Genomic DNA, 14,225 nt, shown 5'->3' with positions numbered 1-14,225 from the left:
AAAGGGTCCGACCCATTGTATAGACCTACTGCTTGTGTACATAGATGGCCATAAAAGGGGCCCCAGTGTGTAAACAGGGACAATAAAGCCATTCTTTGCATTACCTGGCCAATCAAAGATTGACAACAGGGGTCCTGTGACTGTTTAAAGCTAACTGGGCTGAGGAATCATTGATAACAGCAGCAGACTCTTTGCTCTGTGGCCTGTATGTCTGGATCCTTCTCTTATAACGTCTATTGGCCAGTATAATGACAGTTATATCTTATCCACCTTGTCCTCTTCATCACCGATTGATCCCCTCATCATCTAGGGCACATGCCCAGAGGCCCGACCTCCAGGAGGCCCCCATTGATATTGTTCTGTTTGAGTCACCCTGATAGCATAAGAATACAGCATAAGCCATGGCAAAATGTGTAGAATTGCAGGGAATTTGCTTTGAAACAAACATTTTCCCTCAGTCCCAAGGCAAAACGAGTACAATTGCTGTAAATTAAATCATCAAAATCTTCTCTCCGCCATCAAGATGTGGGCCTCTAAAAACGTTTTGCCCAGGGCCCCAGATTTGGTTAGTCCGGCACGGTCATCACAATCATCACCACCATCATCAAACTAATGACTCTTATGGGATTATTTCTACATTTGAAGTATCAACCACATCTGATGTGATCTTGCTCTAGCAATTTCAGTCATTCACTCAATGTTTAAACCCAATTGTTGCTTATTTCACCTTATTGCTTCCATCTACTGTTCAGAATAAAGAACTGTTGCCTACCTAAATCACTCAAACCTTTCATATTTGTCATCTTTTCCCCCTTCCCCCCAAAATTCACGAATTGTCAGGGACGAAAGTAGATCTCATTCATACAAATAAACAAATAGACTTGGCTTATGACGAATGCCTTTGCTTTGATACACTAACTCAGTTTGTTTCCCCAGCTCATACACACAAAACAGGATAAATCATGACTCGTGAGAGCTTTTTCAGAGGGTTTCCTTCATTTTTATTTCAAATTTGATGAATTACTTACAAAATACTCAGTGCAGTGCAGAAACCAAGTGTCTTTAGGATGAACTGAGATGACGCTGAAAAAGGTTGAATGCCCCAGCAACTTCAACAATTCAGAAACAGAAAAACACACCAAGTGCTTAAGTTATTTTCTTTCATAAATTAAAAATTATATTTATTTTGTGACAATTTACAAACTTCATCTACAACAAAGGATTTTCTCCTCAAAACAGATTACAGTACAAACATTTGCTTTTTAGAGATGCTACACACCATTCTGTACCCTTGAAATAATTCAAAGTGAATCACGGACTGACTTTTTATTTTTATTTTTTCTCATTTAGCAGACGCTCTTATCCAGAGCGATTTACAGGAGCAATTAGGGTTAAGTGCCTTGCTCAAGGGCACATCGACAGATTTTTCACCTAGTCGGCTCGGGGATTAGAACCAGCGACCTTTCGGTTACTGGCACAACGCTCTTACCCACTAAGCTACCTGCCGCCCCGGTTCAAACAGGAATCATCTGTTAACGAGTACATTGTCTCTTGATCCTCAAAGACAATGTACAGAATGTGGATGGCTCCAACAACAAAATACGAGCATTGCACCCTATGCAAGTTAGTTACGGTACATAGAATATCGAGCGATGACTTTGCCACTAGTTTGACGCTGGGAATGCATTTGAAAGTGTAGGACTGGGGTTGCAGTATAAGGGAAGTATAAGGGAGAGAGATTCATTGTTGAATAGGGTTCATGGACAATCACTCTGCTTTGGTGCGCTTTACTGCCCCAGGGAGTTTATCTTGAAGCCTGAAAAGGAAATGGGAAAAAAATTAATAATACTGCACTAGAACTAGGTTGGTGTGGCTGGCCTTACACCTTTATATACTGATACATTAGATGTCATATTGTATCTGGAAAGACAAATCCTTTTAGTGGTTCCACCAAGACAGTTGATCATGAAGGTACTGATGTCGTGTTCCTTCATGCCATGACACCAAAGGTAAATGTCCACTTCTATTGCCGAAAAACAGAAAATTGTGTGATCTATGATTTCACCTCATCTACACATTGATGATTAGAAAAAGAATGCCCTTACTTTGCAAGTGTGACTTCAACTCTGGTGCGAATCAGTTCAATGTATTTATCGATCTGAGTCTAAAAGAGAACAATTGTTAACCAACAAGCACACAGATTTATAACAAACACTAGTAATTGTATGCCAAATAAAAACAAATGCTTCCATTCACACTTACTTTATTTTTCTCATAAACCAGAGGCGTGCTGAAGAAGATGATATCAGCTGTCAATGAGAAACAGAGTGGACGCCGGTCAAGTATGTCGTTTCTAAGGAGGTTTCCAGATACACTACATTTTACATTTTAGTCATTTAGCAGACGCTCTTATCCAGAGCGACTTACAGTTAGTGAGTGCATACATTTTCATACTGGCCCCCCGTGGGAAACGAACCCACAACCCTGGCGTTGCAAGCGCCATGCTCTACCAACTGACCTACAGAGGACATGGCCAAAGGTATGTGGACACCTGCTCGTCAAACATCTCATTCCAAAATCATGGACATTAATATGGAGTTGGTCCCCCCTTTGCTGCTATAACAGCCTCCACACTTCTGGGAAGGCTTTCCACTAGATGTTTCCACTTCACAATAACAGCACTTACAGTTGACCGGGGCAGCTCTAGCAGGGCAGAAATTTGATGAACTGACATGTTGGAAAGGTGGCATCCTATGACGGTGCCACCTTGAAAGTCACTGAGCTCTTCAGAACAGGCCATTCTACTGCCAATGTTTGTCTATGGAGATCGCATGGCTGTGTGCTCGATTTTATACACTTGTCAGCAACGGGTGTGGCTGAAATAGCCAAATCCACTCATTTGAAGGGGTGTCCACATGCCATGTAGTGTAGCATCGGACACACCTCTAACATGCTAGTTTAACACAAAGCTATTCATTGAATACTATCGACCCGTTTAAAGAGCTATTTATTACAGCAGTATTGCACAGGATCTCTCAAGGCAACTTAAACCATGTCTACTATGGATCATTCAGACCATTCCCCCCTCCACCACTCTTTAGTGTAAACGTAAGTCTGATTGTTTCAATTCATAATACTTTATTTATCCCATAAGGCTCAATTATTTAGGCAGATATGTAAAAACAACAACACCTGTAGTTGAATTAAAAAGCATGACGATAAAAGTCTAGGTTCCTAGAGAATACTAAAAACAAATTATCATTAATATGAATATAAAGTGTCTAAGTGAATGTTTTGTGACATTAGGCAAAAATCAATGACTGGACAGTGTCTTACCCAGTATCAGGATGGTGATGCCATTAAAGACAGCTCCCACATAGGTCATCAGCCACATGAAACCAGCCAGCTGCAACAGAGATGGACCAGCACATTTCAGACCACCACCACACTATATGGCTAAATGGCATGACAAGCATAAGGACTGCAATTTCCTTGGCCACTATAGATTCATTGTATTATCATCGAAATTGTTACCAACTCATTCTAACATTTTGTGTGTCTGAAGAAAATGAAAATATAATGAGTATCCCATAATATGTAGCCTATATAAGAACATATTGTTAAGATACCACATACACTGGCCGCCTTCAGCTGTGTAATCCAATCCTTTCTTCATCTGATAAACTCTTAATCCATAATTTGAACATCGGCCTGGTATTTCTCGCTCTGCCAGTCCTCATCACATGACAGCTTTTCAGGCTTTGTTAGCCAGCCGTTTCAATGCATGATAGAGTAGACTTCAGAGTTGTGAAAACATATCTCCAAAGGCACAGAAGGTGGCCACAGTGTATATGGACCAAGACTTAAGACAACTCTTAAGGCATGCAAAATATTTTTTTACAAATTGAAAACAATTCTAAGCACTACTTTCAGCAGAGTTTTTCTACAGGCAAAATAAATGCTAAGAAAGAGAGTATTCCCATTCAGTCCAGTAGATGGAACTAGACTGACAGACTCACAAGTCACAAAACTACTCTCCTCGCTATACAGACACAAGTCTATATCAAGCCCTGCTAGAATTAATCGTTTAGATCCAATTGAAGCTACAATATGTAACTTTTAGGCAACCTGACCAAATTCAAATAGAAATGTGGGTTATAGATCTTTCTTTCTCATTGAAAGCAAGTATAAGAAGCGGTATCTGTTCTATGTGTGTTATTTCTTTGCTTCCCGTTCGTAAATTTCGTTTTTTTTTCATTTACTTTCGGTTTTGTACACCAGCTGCAAACAGCTGAAAATACAATATTTTTGGTTATGGAAAATATATTTCACAGCAGTTTAGATGGTACAATGATTCTCTACACAATGACTGCTTGTTTTGTCAGATAAACTGAAATTAGGTGAAATATTATAATTTTAGCAACCAGGAAATGGCAGAGCGATTTCTGCATAGTGCATCTTTAAAGACCATAGCATTGGAAATATCCTAGACTGCAGTAGCCTATAGCCGACGAACACAACCTCAATCAATTACATTTATTTTAATCCCCTAGAATCGATCTAAGTAACGTAATAAAAAAATCCCCATCAAAATCTGTCCGTTTAAACTAGAGATAAGTTTGATTTTTTATTGGATGCGTCTCAATCTACCACATCCGCCGATGTCACACTTCAGCATATGTGGTGAAAGGTGGCAGAGCTAGAGCGGTGTTTGTCAGACCATGAGACATCCCGAAAATCGGGTCTTCTCACGAAAACGGTTTGACCTATTATGACCACTGTAGAAAGGGGAGACTCTCACGAACATGATGGTGGTTTCTGTTTTATTCTACAACCCCCACAAGTCATACCCAAAGGGGTCCTACAATTCAAAATCAAATAGCTAAATGATCCATAGTATGACCATCTTAAAACAATTCCATATGTCAGCTTAGAACCCCCCACTTTAAGAATTTTAAAAAGCCCTTTTTACATAAGCAGTTGTCAAACTGCTTTACAGACACCCAGCCTAAAAACCCAAAGAGCAAGCAATGCAGAAGCATGGCTAGGAAAAGGCAGAAACCTAGAGAGGAACCAGACTCCAAGGGGTGCCCAGTCCTCTTCTGGCTGTACCGGGTAGAGATTTAAGAGTACATTTGGCCATTAAGGCCAGATCGTTTTTTCAAGAGAGTTCTTAAGTGAGTACCTTAAGTGAGTCCACCAGGTCCTCCACCAGCAGCAGGTGCCTGGCCTGTTTGATGGCATGATTCACATAGGTCAGACACACATCCACATATTTACGGAAAGTCTCAGGCTGAACAGTCAGGTCCTTCTCCATCAGAACCCTGAGGGAGACAAAGATTTACCATCATCACCTAACAAACAAAACTAAGCTTAAACTACAACGACTAAAATCAGACAATGACTCCAAGGGGTAAAGTTCAATGTGCCTTGTGTATTACTAAGTATATATCCTGAGCTGTCATACTTGAAGGGGTGGCCCTCTTCAGACTTCTGCACTGCCTGAATGACAGACTTGTAGACGCGGAAGGTGATTGTGACACAGAGCAGTGCCAGCAGCAGGTAGGAGACCACACTGATGACGCTGAAGGTAGCCAGGGACACAAGGACCAGCAGGGACATGCCAAAGGCCACCGCAGACTTCTTTGGGTCCCGCCAGTACACCATCTTCATCACTAGAGGAAGGACGAGGGACAAACAGGATCGAGCAGGATTAATTATCAAGCCAAACCTGACTGTCGGACGATCACAGATCTCATTTATAAAATGGTCATTTCCATCTAAAAAGGACCCTGAGCACCAACATGTGAAGTTCATAGGAGAATGTTAAATTGAAAGCTAAAAGTCAATTTTTTATTAAATACATTTCAACCATTTTCCATCCAAAAAATTAGGAATAAGCAAAGGTTTTGATTTCTGGTCAAACAAACCGAACAGGGGTCTTAAGACGGGTGTACACTACAACATTTTGGCCCCGATTTAGCTGTCCCAAGTTTGAGATCGGAAACAAAATCCCCATGTCGTTGCCTACTTGGGGCATGCGGCCGTCACAGACGCATTTTTTATGTGAGCGGGTCAGAGACGCAATCTGAGGGCTACCGATCTCGTCTTTCAGCAGTCCCGATATTTTCAAACATGTTTGATTTTATCGGCACAAAATCTGCAATGCTCTTGTAGTGTGAGATGTGCAACGGCAAGTTTTGAGAACGGTGATTAGCAATAGCCAATGAGAGCTCACCAGAGAAGAAGCCAATGAGATGATGACATTGCATCACATCACCCAGAATGTGTAGACTCTCGAACAGGAGCCATGACGACTACTAACCTACTAGTATGTGTTTGTGCTTGACTTTAACCAAAGCCAAAGTGTCAAATCATTACAGCTCTGAAGTTCACAAGCAATTTAATTCAATTGAAAATGTTGGCTAGATATTTCAACTCTGTATGGCAAGCGTGAATGTCTGACTGAAAACGTTTATGAGCCTGCTTTATGCCACAGCCCGTTGTAGCTACGTTAAATCTAATCACATCACAGTTTCCGCGAGTCAGCGTGGTATCGACAATCATCACGACCAAGTGAAGAATCTTGTAATGTGTGACCCCCGTCTGTGCCCCGTCGTTTAGTGTGCTCACCACTACGTTGGCGAGAAAATAAAAACGACAGGAAAGATGGTTGTTTAATGTGAGAGGCTCAGCGATGTTAGGATTTTGAAAGTCTTGTAGTGTCCACCCAGCTTTAAAAAACATCTACCAGAAAAAGTCTTAAAAAGGTATTAGAAATATATCAAAACACAATGTTGAAGTAAACACCCCTGCCAACTAATATCAACATCTATTTAGTTTGAGAAATGGTTATGCCTTCTGTAAGTTTAAGAAACATTGCCTTGTGCCTTGAAATTCCGTTACCAAAAACCCACATATCGTCAAGATATTTTCTAATTTCTCTCCCTCATGAGGAGGGAGGATAATGAAAGTTCATAGAAGTACCAAGTGAAGGTAGACCTATCAATTAGTAATGGTGTTTTTACTGATATCAATTTTGTTTAGGAATGATTCAGTGATTAAAACTCTGAATTCCGTTACCAAATCGGTAACGGAATTTCAGAAAGATTGATAACGGAATTTCAGCAATTTCATTGGTTACAATGGGAAATCATAGTAGTCACAAAGCACAGTTGTGTTGGCAAGTTTGGACAGTACAATACAGAAAAGTAGCATATCGTTCAAGTACAGTAAAGAAAAGTAGAGTATAGTTCAGTGCATTAAAACAGTAGAGCACACTATAAGGTACTGTACTCTACTGTGCTGTACTTTGATGTCCAAACTTGTGAAACATAGACGTCTATGATTGGTTCAGATTTGGTCCGGACCAACCAAATGTGGTCTTGTTTGGGGGAAGAGCTCCTTAAAATAATAGCTAGCCAGTGTGTACAATAATACCCAAACGCAAAGGAGGATATTGCATATACCTTTGTGTACCTATTTAGGATACGTCACCATGAAGAGAACGACATTCATATCCATAATTATGCATTTCTGTGTAGTACAGATCAGGGACCCATGATGAAATTCCCTTACCGGGTGTAAATCCACTTCACTTACTGTAGCTCAATAAGCAAAAGAGATTTTTTCAAAGTCAATGTGTCATGTCATAGCTGACACCCCATTATTTTACCAGACATTGTTGAATCTTAATAATAATAATAATAATAATATGAGAATAATATGAGAATCTTAATTCGGAGAAGACATTTAACAGTTTTGGGAAAACGTGGACATAAACTAAGGGAGATTTTTGTAAAATGTTAGTGTAAATTGTTTTTTAAAACTCCTTGTGCAGAGTGTTGTATGGTTTGTTAAACATTTTAATTAATTATCTGGTTTTTTGGCATACATTTTAAGTGAAAAATCTGAGTCTCAGACCAATTCCGTTACCATGGAATTTTCCAAACCCTAATACTGAAGGGTCGTTTTGATGAGAGAAACCTGTGAGCACAAAGTTACAAATGTGTCCCATATGACCTTAGGTTTGACCCCATGACTGCAATCTTTGCAAAATGCAATACCACCAGTTCATTCTAGCTGAATGAGTCATGGCTGTGAGGATTATTCATGTTACAACACACAGGTATTAGTCTCAGATCACATCAAATACAATTTTTCAGGGTTACAAATCATGAAATGGAAGGTACATGCAACACCTTTAAACGCTTGAGAAACTGGGACAATCGACAGCGGTCCATTATTTGGTCATATCATGCTATTCACTATTTCACCAAGGCATCAGTCCACAATCACCACTGAAAAATAGTTGCTTAGGCCTATTGAGCTGGTGTTTTAAGTCTGTTTTTATGTGGTGAAGCCAGAAAAATGTCTGCACTGCATGGACAATAAAGGTTTTCTAATTCTAGTGGCAACTGGTTATCATTATCCTGAAAAATTCAGCATCCAGTCAATTGTCTTATATCTAGCAACTCAAATTCAGTGGGACTTTCATTTAATTCATAGTAGCCCTCATAGTAGTCAATCATCCATTCCCAATGGGATGTAGGCTCTAGCCTGCAGGCTTTTGTAGTCTGGTGTCAAGTTGTTAAATATGGAGTCCCTCACCTGTGAAATATGGAGTCCCTCACCTGTGAATGTGATGCCAGTTCGGGAAGGACTAGGCTACATCAATTACATATTTCACCTACACTTAATAAGTGGTGATCTTGTACACAACTAAAAGGTGGCTGGTATAACATAACTGTGGCATAAAAACCAGAACAGGGCATGCATCCTTATTTCCTAGAGGAAATCACTGACCTGACAAGGTTGGTTTTAATTCATGAAAGCAAAAGGATGGTAACCATGCATTTGCTCATCCAACTTTAGGCAGGGTGGTTATTAGAAGCATTTGAATAGGGGCATGTGCTCTCCCCAATCTAGTTAAGCATCTCTCATGTATCCATATGAGTATGACTCCTGGATGAGGCGCCAGTATAACGTTAGTCAGTAGTCTTTTAGCTAATTAGCTAACGTTACAGCAATATTTTATTTGCATAAGCTTGCAGCTTTAGCCTCAGTAAGTAGCTAGTGTATTAGTTAGCTTGCAACACATTGGAAATACAATAGTTACCTTACATAGCTAATAACACTGGTCAGAGATCAGCTGAGTGAACAAACGACCTTTTGTTGTCTAACGTTAGGTACTCGAATATCCAAAGGCTTTGTCTGGTCTTAAACGGTCCAAGAATTTATAGTATGGGCATTTCGCAACATTGCTAACCAAAAGAGAGAGGGGGTTAGCTATAACTAGCTAGTTATTAGTGTCTTCAACATTTATATTCTGTTGTGAAATTACTAACGTTAGCTAGCTAAGTCAGCCAGCTAGCTGTCAGACGCGCCGTTGCTCAAAGTAAATCATCCCACACGTCAATTGTTCGAACGTGCATCGATGTATACTAGGGTGGTTGTACTGAGCTCGAACTAAGTCAAAATGTTTGCATTCAACACAAAAACGCTTTAAAAATGTTAATTTCCTACCGTAATATGAGGATTCTTTTGTCGATGAAGCGTTCAGCGAGGACGAAATCTGGGCAGACTGTGTAGTCGGATCTGCCATTTTTGTGATGATTTCTAACGAGACAACCAAAATATGATTAATAATAAGTATGTTCTGGTCAAAATCCTCAAAAATATATATGTTTTATGGACGACGGATGGTGCTCAGTTGACTCCCCAAACCCGTTGGTCGCTTTGTAAATGGTATTTCTGACCACAGTATTCTGCCACAAGCACAAATGATGAGGTCACGTCCGTATGTTAATAACAAAACCTTCAAAATAAAAGGCCACATTTGAAAACGGCAATGTGGATTAAAACCTAAATCTAAATATATTGAATTTTAAGCAATGGCCACTTGTATTGTGCCAACAAGAAACGCCAATAAGTACTTTTTTTGAAAACAAATACAAAATATGTTTAAAATTATACTTTTTTTGACCAATAATGAAAAAATACAATTTGGACACTGGTATGTTGAGAACATTGGGCTGTAGAGAGAACACTTTTCTACATGGGCGCAACTTTGGTTTTAGAAGTGGGGGGGACATAACTTTGTGGGGGTCTGAGGGTCTACACAACCTAATATGATATGTGGCGATTTTAGCATGTAAATCTTGGTGGGGCAAACAAAACAAAATAATGTGGGATGCATGCCAGCAAAACCACTACACAACACAACACTAAACAATTCATGAATTGCACTATAACGGTGACAAACAGTGCCCACAAACTGTTAGGGCCTACATAAAGCTGTCCCAACAGCAGAGTCCCAACAGCAGTCCCAACACCTTACCACCACTACACATGGCTATCAGCGTAGCCTTGTCTGGCAGCGAAACAGTTCATTCAGCCTCATTTACTGCCTTTAAAAGAATCATAGCTGATATGGCTGACTTGCTTAAACAAATTGGGTTTCTACTGACAATTGAGATGTACAAACTATGGCATAAGGGGACGACAAGCAGATAAGAGGCAATCCGTAATTTCGAGTAAGACATTCATGAGTGAGCTAGGACGGACATAGTCAATATAACTATTTGTTCAGCACTTTTGAAATGTACAGCAACAGAATTCAGAACATGGGCCGTTCTTACAGTTTTCTCCCTGTACACCAAGTCAGAACCGTAGGATAAATAAAGGGGGCATTAAGCAGACAACGAAAGCTCTTACAATATTAAATGCTTACATTTCTCTAAAACAGGTTATAGGCTACATGTGCACCACCAAGTCAGAACAGTACGTGAAAATAAAACAAATTATTAGGGTGAGGAACATGGTCTACTAACAGTTTACTACACAACATACACTTAGTATTACTTTCTTAGCTACAGTATACATATCTTCCTGGCATATTACATCATTTACGCAGCAGCATACAATACATTTTTGGACTCACCTTGTTGTGCTGTGTTCACTTGAACAGGAAGGTGGCGCGGCGGTCCTTCGTGGTCCTTTTGTCATCAAACTTTGTCATCAAAGTCATCATTCTCTGGATTTATGGTGCTTTCAAGACAACTGGGAACTCTGAAAAAAACAAGGTTGAATCATGATGACATCAGTGATCTTCAGGTCATAGCTCTAGAAAGAGGCCCAAGTTCCGGATTTACAATTCCGAGTTGGATGACCGTTCAAAACGTATTTTCCCAGTCGGAGCTAATTTTTCCTTAGTTCCCAGTTGTCTTGAACTCACTGAAGTCAGATTTCACAGTTCCGAGTTAACAGTTGTTTTGAGCGCAGCACAAATCATGCTTCATTGACAGCATTGCCAATGTTGAATGTTTATCATTTTAAGCTTGGAAAAGAGACCCTTAATCCCAGACTAGGGACTACACAGCCACTCCACTGAATAGCAGGCTAGTGATTGCTTTGAAATGCTTGCAGTTAGCCACTGATTCCCTCCAAACCACTCATTGTTGAATTTGCGATTTCCAACTTGTTGTGTAATGTTTATGTCCAATGGCCGATGAGCACCAATACGTTTTATCTATAATTTCTCTTCATTATTTCTCTTCATATCACAAGGATTAAAAAGGATTTGCCAGTAGATTGTCGACTTGATTCATGATGATGACTGCTAGCTAAGATTTTGAAAGTATGATGTTGACATGATCAGTCCAATTAAAGCTACTGTAGATATAACATGATTTGACGTAATTCTATCTGTGGCCAATGAGCTTGAGCCTTCTTGGATGGGCACTTCTAATGTAACTCTATGGCAGCACCCAAGGGGCTTGAATTTTCGACCTCTACCCTTAGACTTGGCGGTGACGTAGTGTCCCCATGAGTGACAGAACACTGAGCCAATCACGGCGCAACTAGAGAACATTACCAACACCTACGCTCCGTATTTTCCGCTGGCTGACCACCACAGAAAGCACTGAGCTAGGCTGAAACACCTGCATTTTGGAGATGCCTTACTCAAGAAAGCAGAAAAGCGGCTTTATTAACTAAATTACTATATTATAAAAAAAATTACATTGTTTGCAAACTGATATGTGACACGTATTGATGCCCCACCTGCCCGGAATGACGGGTTGGCACTGAATATGACCCATGGCCCTTCAAGCCATCTCTATTTAGAATAACAAAAAGTAAGCAAAAATGCCCACAGTCATCAAGGTAGGTAAGAGAACATTATTAAATATGTTTAAGTGATTGATAAGACTGAACTACATCAATGATAATTCAGTAATCAATATTGTGTTGCACCTTTAACCAATTGCCTAACAAATGAACAACTCTTACAAATAAAGTACGAAGACGTAACTTTTGATTGTCTTTATTAAGACATCCTCTATTTTCAAATTTCAGCCAGACCGCCCAGCCAGCCCGAGCCACCTGCACGCCCGACCCCCACCAGTCTAGTCAATAAATCAACTCTCTCCCCAACAAATTCCTTCCCATCTTTTTTAAAAATGTTTTGAGGGAAAGGTTTGGAAATCAAGAGTTTAATAAAAACACATACACCTCCTACACATTAACACACATAAACAGTACATCCTCCATATAATTAATATCATAGACCTAATAGTACTGTAGAGGTATTTTTACTTGCACACAATATAGCTGGGTCACCACGTCCTGCCCCTAGCGGTCCAGGGCCATGCAACACCCCAACCCAACACATCCCACTCAGCTTTAGGATCTTAGTGAAACATTCATTATTGGTTTCAGGTGTGTTAGGCCAAGGCCAGAGTGACAACCATCAGTACGGCAGACCCCCAGAGCCAGGACTGAGCAGCCCAGCAGCTAGGGAATGCTTAAATAGGTATCTCCCCTGACGTGGGCATGTTTTCAATACAGACTCCTTTTGTCGTACAGTATTCCATATAAGGAATCCAGACCTTATGAAAGTTGCACAGTATACCCTTAATCTTGTAATAAATCAAATCTAGTGATAGATAACTTGACATTTCTGCCATCCATTGTGACATTGTGGGAGGATAACCAACCTTCCAATTAATGGCAATGCATTTCTTAGCCGCTATAAATGCTAGGTTACACAGTTTCTTCTGATAACAGTTTCCATTATCAACATTTCCAACCAAATAAAACAGGGAGAATCTGTAGACATGCTGAGATAAAAGAACATACTCTTTGCCAGAATTCAGCCAGCTTTCACAAGACCATAACATATGCAAATATGTCCCGTATTGTGTTTTACACCTCCAGCAGAATAATGACATTTCTGAGTGCATGATATTCAGTTTAACTGGCATATATTGTGTTCTATGGATGGTCTTAAACTGCAGTATTTTATGTCTGAGATTATATGAACATGACTAGGCATTCTAACATATAATATTTGACCAAAAGTATGTGGACACCTGCTCGTCGAACATCTCATTCCAAAATCATGGGCATTAATATGGTGTTGGTCCCACTTTGCTGCTATAACAGCCTCCACTCTTCTGGGAAGGCTTTCCACTAGATGTTGGAACATTGCTGCGGGGACTTGCTTCCATTCAACCACAAGAGCATTAGTGAGGTCGGGCACTGATGTTGGGCGATTAGGCCTGGCTCACAGTGGGCGTTCCAATTCATCCCAAAGGTGGTCGATGGGTTTGAGGTCAAGGCTCTGCGCAGGCCAGTCAAGTTCTTCCACACCAATCTCGACAGACCATTTCTGTATGGACCTCGCTTTGTGCACGGGGGCATTGTCATGCTGAAACAGGAAAGCGCCTTCCCCAAACTGTTGCCACAAAGTTGGAAGCACAGAATCATCTACAATGTAATTGTATGCTGTAGCGTTAAGATTTCCCTTCACTGGAACTAAGTGGCCTAGCGCGAACCATGAAAAACAGCCCCAGACCATTATTCCTCCTCCACCAAACTTTACAGTTGGCACTATGCATTCGGGCAGGTATCTCCTAGCATCCGCCAAACCCAGATTCGTCTTTCGGACTGCCAGATGGTGAAGCGTGATTCATCACTCCAGAGAACGCATTTCCACTGCTCCAGAGTCCAATGGCAGCGAGCTTTACACCACTCCAGCCGATGCTTGGAATTGCACATGGTGATCTTAGCCTTGTGTACGGCTGCTCAGCCATGGAAACCCATTTCATGAAGCTCCCGACGAACAGTTATTGTGTTGACGTTGCTTCCAGAGGCAGTTTGGAACTCGGTAGTGAGTGTTGCAACCGAGGACAGACATTGTGTATCACAGTGCAATTATAAAA

General features: G+C 40.5%; 1 protein-coding gene across 1 annotated transcript; it reads right to left on the bottom strand.

The window, feature by feature from the left end:
• Positions 1-1,437: 1,437 nt before the first annotated feature.
• On the bottom strand, positions 1,438-9,768 carry LOC121579651 (reticulon-3-B). The gene is made up of 7 exons (XM_041894431.2): positions 9,526-9,768; positions 5,468-5,675; positions 5,186-5,324; positions 3,337-3,406; positions 2,263-2,309; positions 2,106-2,164; positions 1,438-1,816 (listed from the first exon to the last, which is right to left on the bottom strand). The coding sequence occupies exons 1-7, from the start codon at positions 9,602-9,604 to the stop codon at positions 1,768-1,770; spliced, it is 651 nt and encodes a 216-aa protein (XP_041750365.1). The 5' UTR covers positions 9,605-9,768; the 3' UTR covers positions 1,438-1,767.
• Between the last annotated feature and the right edge of the window lie 4,457 nt (positions 9,769-14,225).

This window comes from Coregonus clupeaformis, chromosome 13 (assembly GCF_020615455.1).
Source record: "Coregonus clupeaformis isolate EN_2021a chromosome 13, ASM2061545v1, whole genome shotgun sequence".
NCBI classification, from domain to species: Eukaryota; Metazoa; Chordata; class Actinopteri; order Salmoniformes; family Salmonidae; genus Coregonus; species Coregonus clupeaformis.
The sequence above is the reverse complement of the archived record's forward strand: the minus strand, read 5'-3'. Positions and strand labels throughout refer to the sequence as shown.

Bases quoted from the DNA above. Each gene is read 5' to 3' on its own strand.
- LOC121579651 (XM_041894431.2), bottom strand. From the start codon at position 9,604: ATGGCAGATCCGACTACACAGTCTGCCCAGATTTCGTCCTCGCTGAAC. The intron at 3,407-5,185 runs GTACTCACTTAA...TCTCTGTTGCAG, and splicing joins ACCTGGTGGACTCACTTAAG to CTGGCTGGTTTCATGTGGCT. The intron at 2,165-2,262 runs GTAAGTGTGAAT...GTTCTCTTTTAG, and splicing joins TGGTTTATGAGAAAAATAAA to ACTCAGATCGATAAATACAT.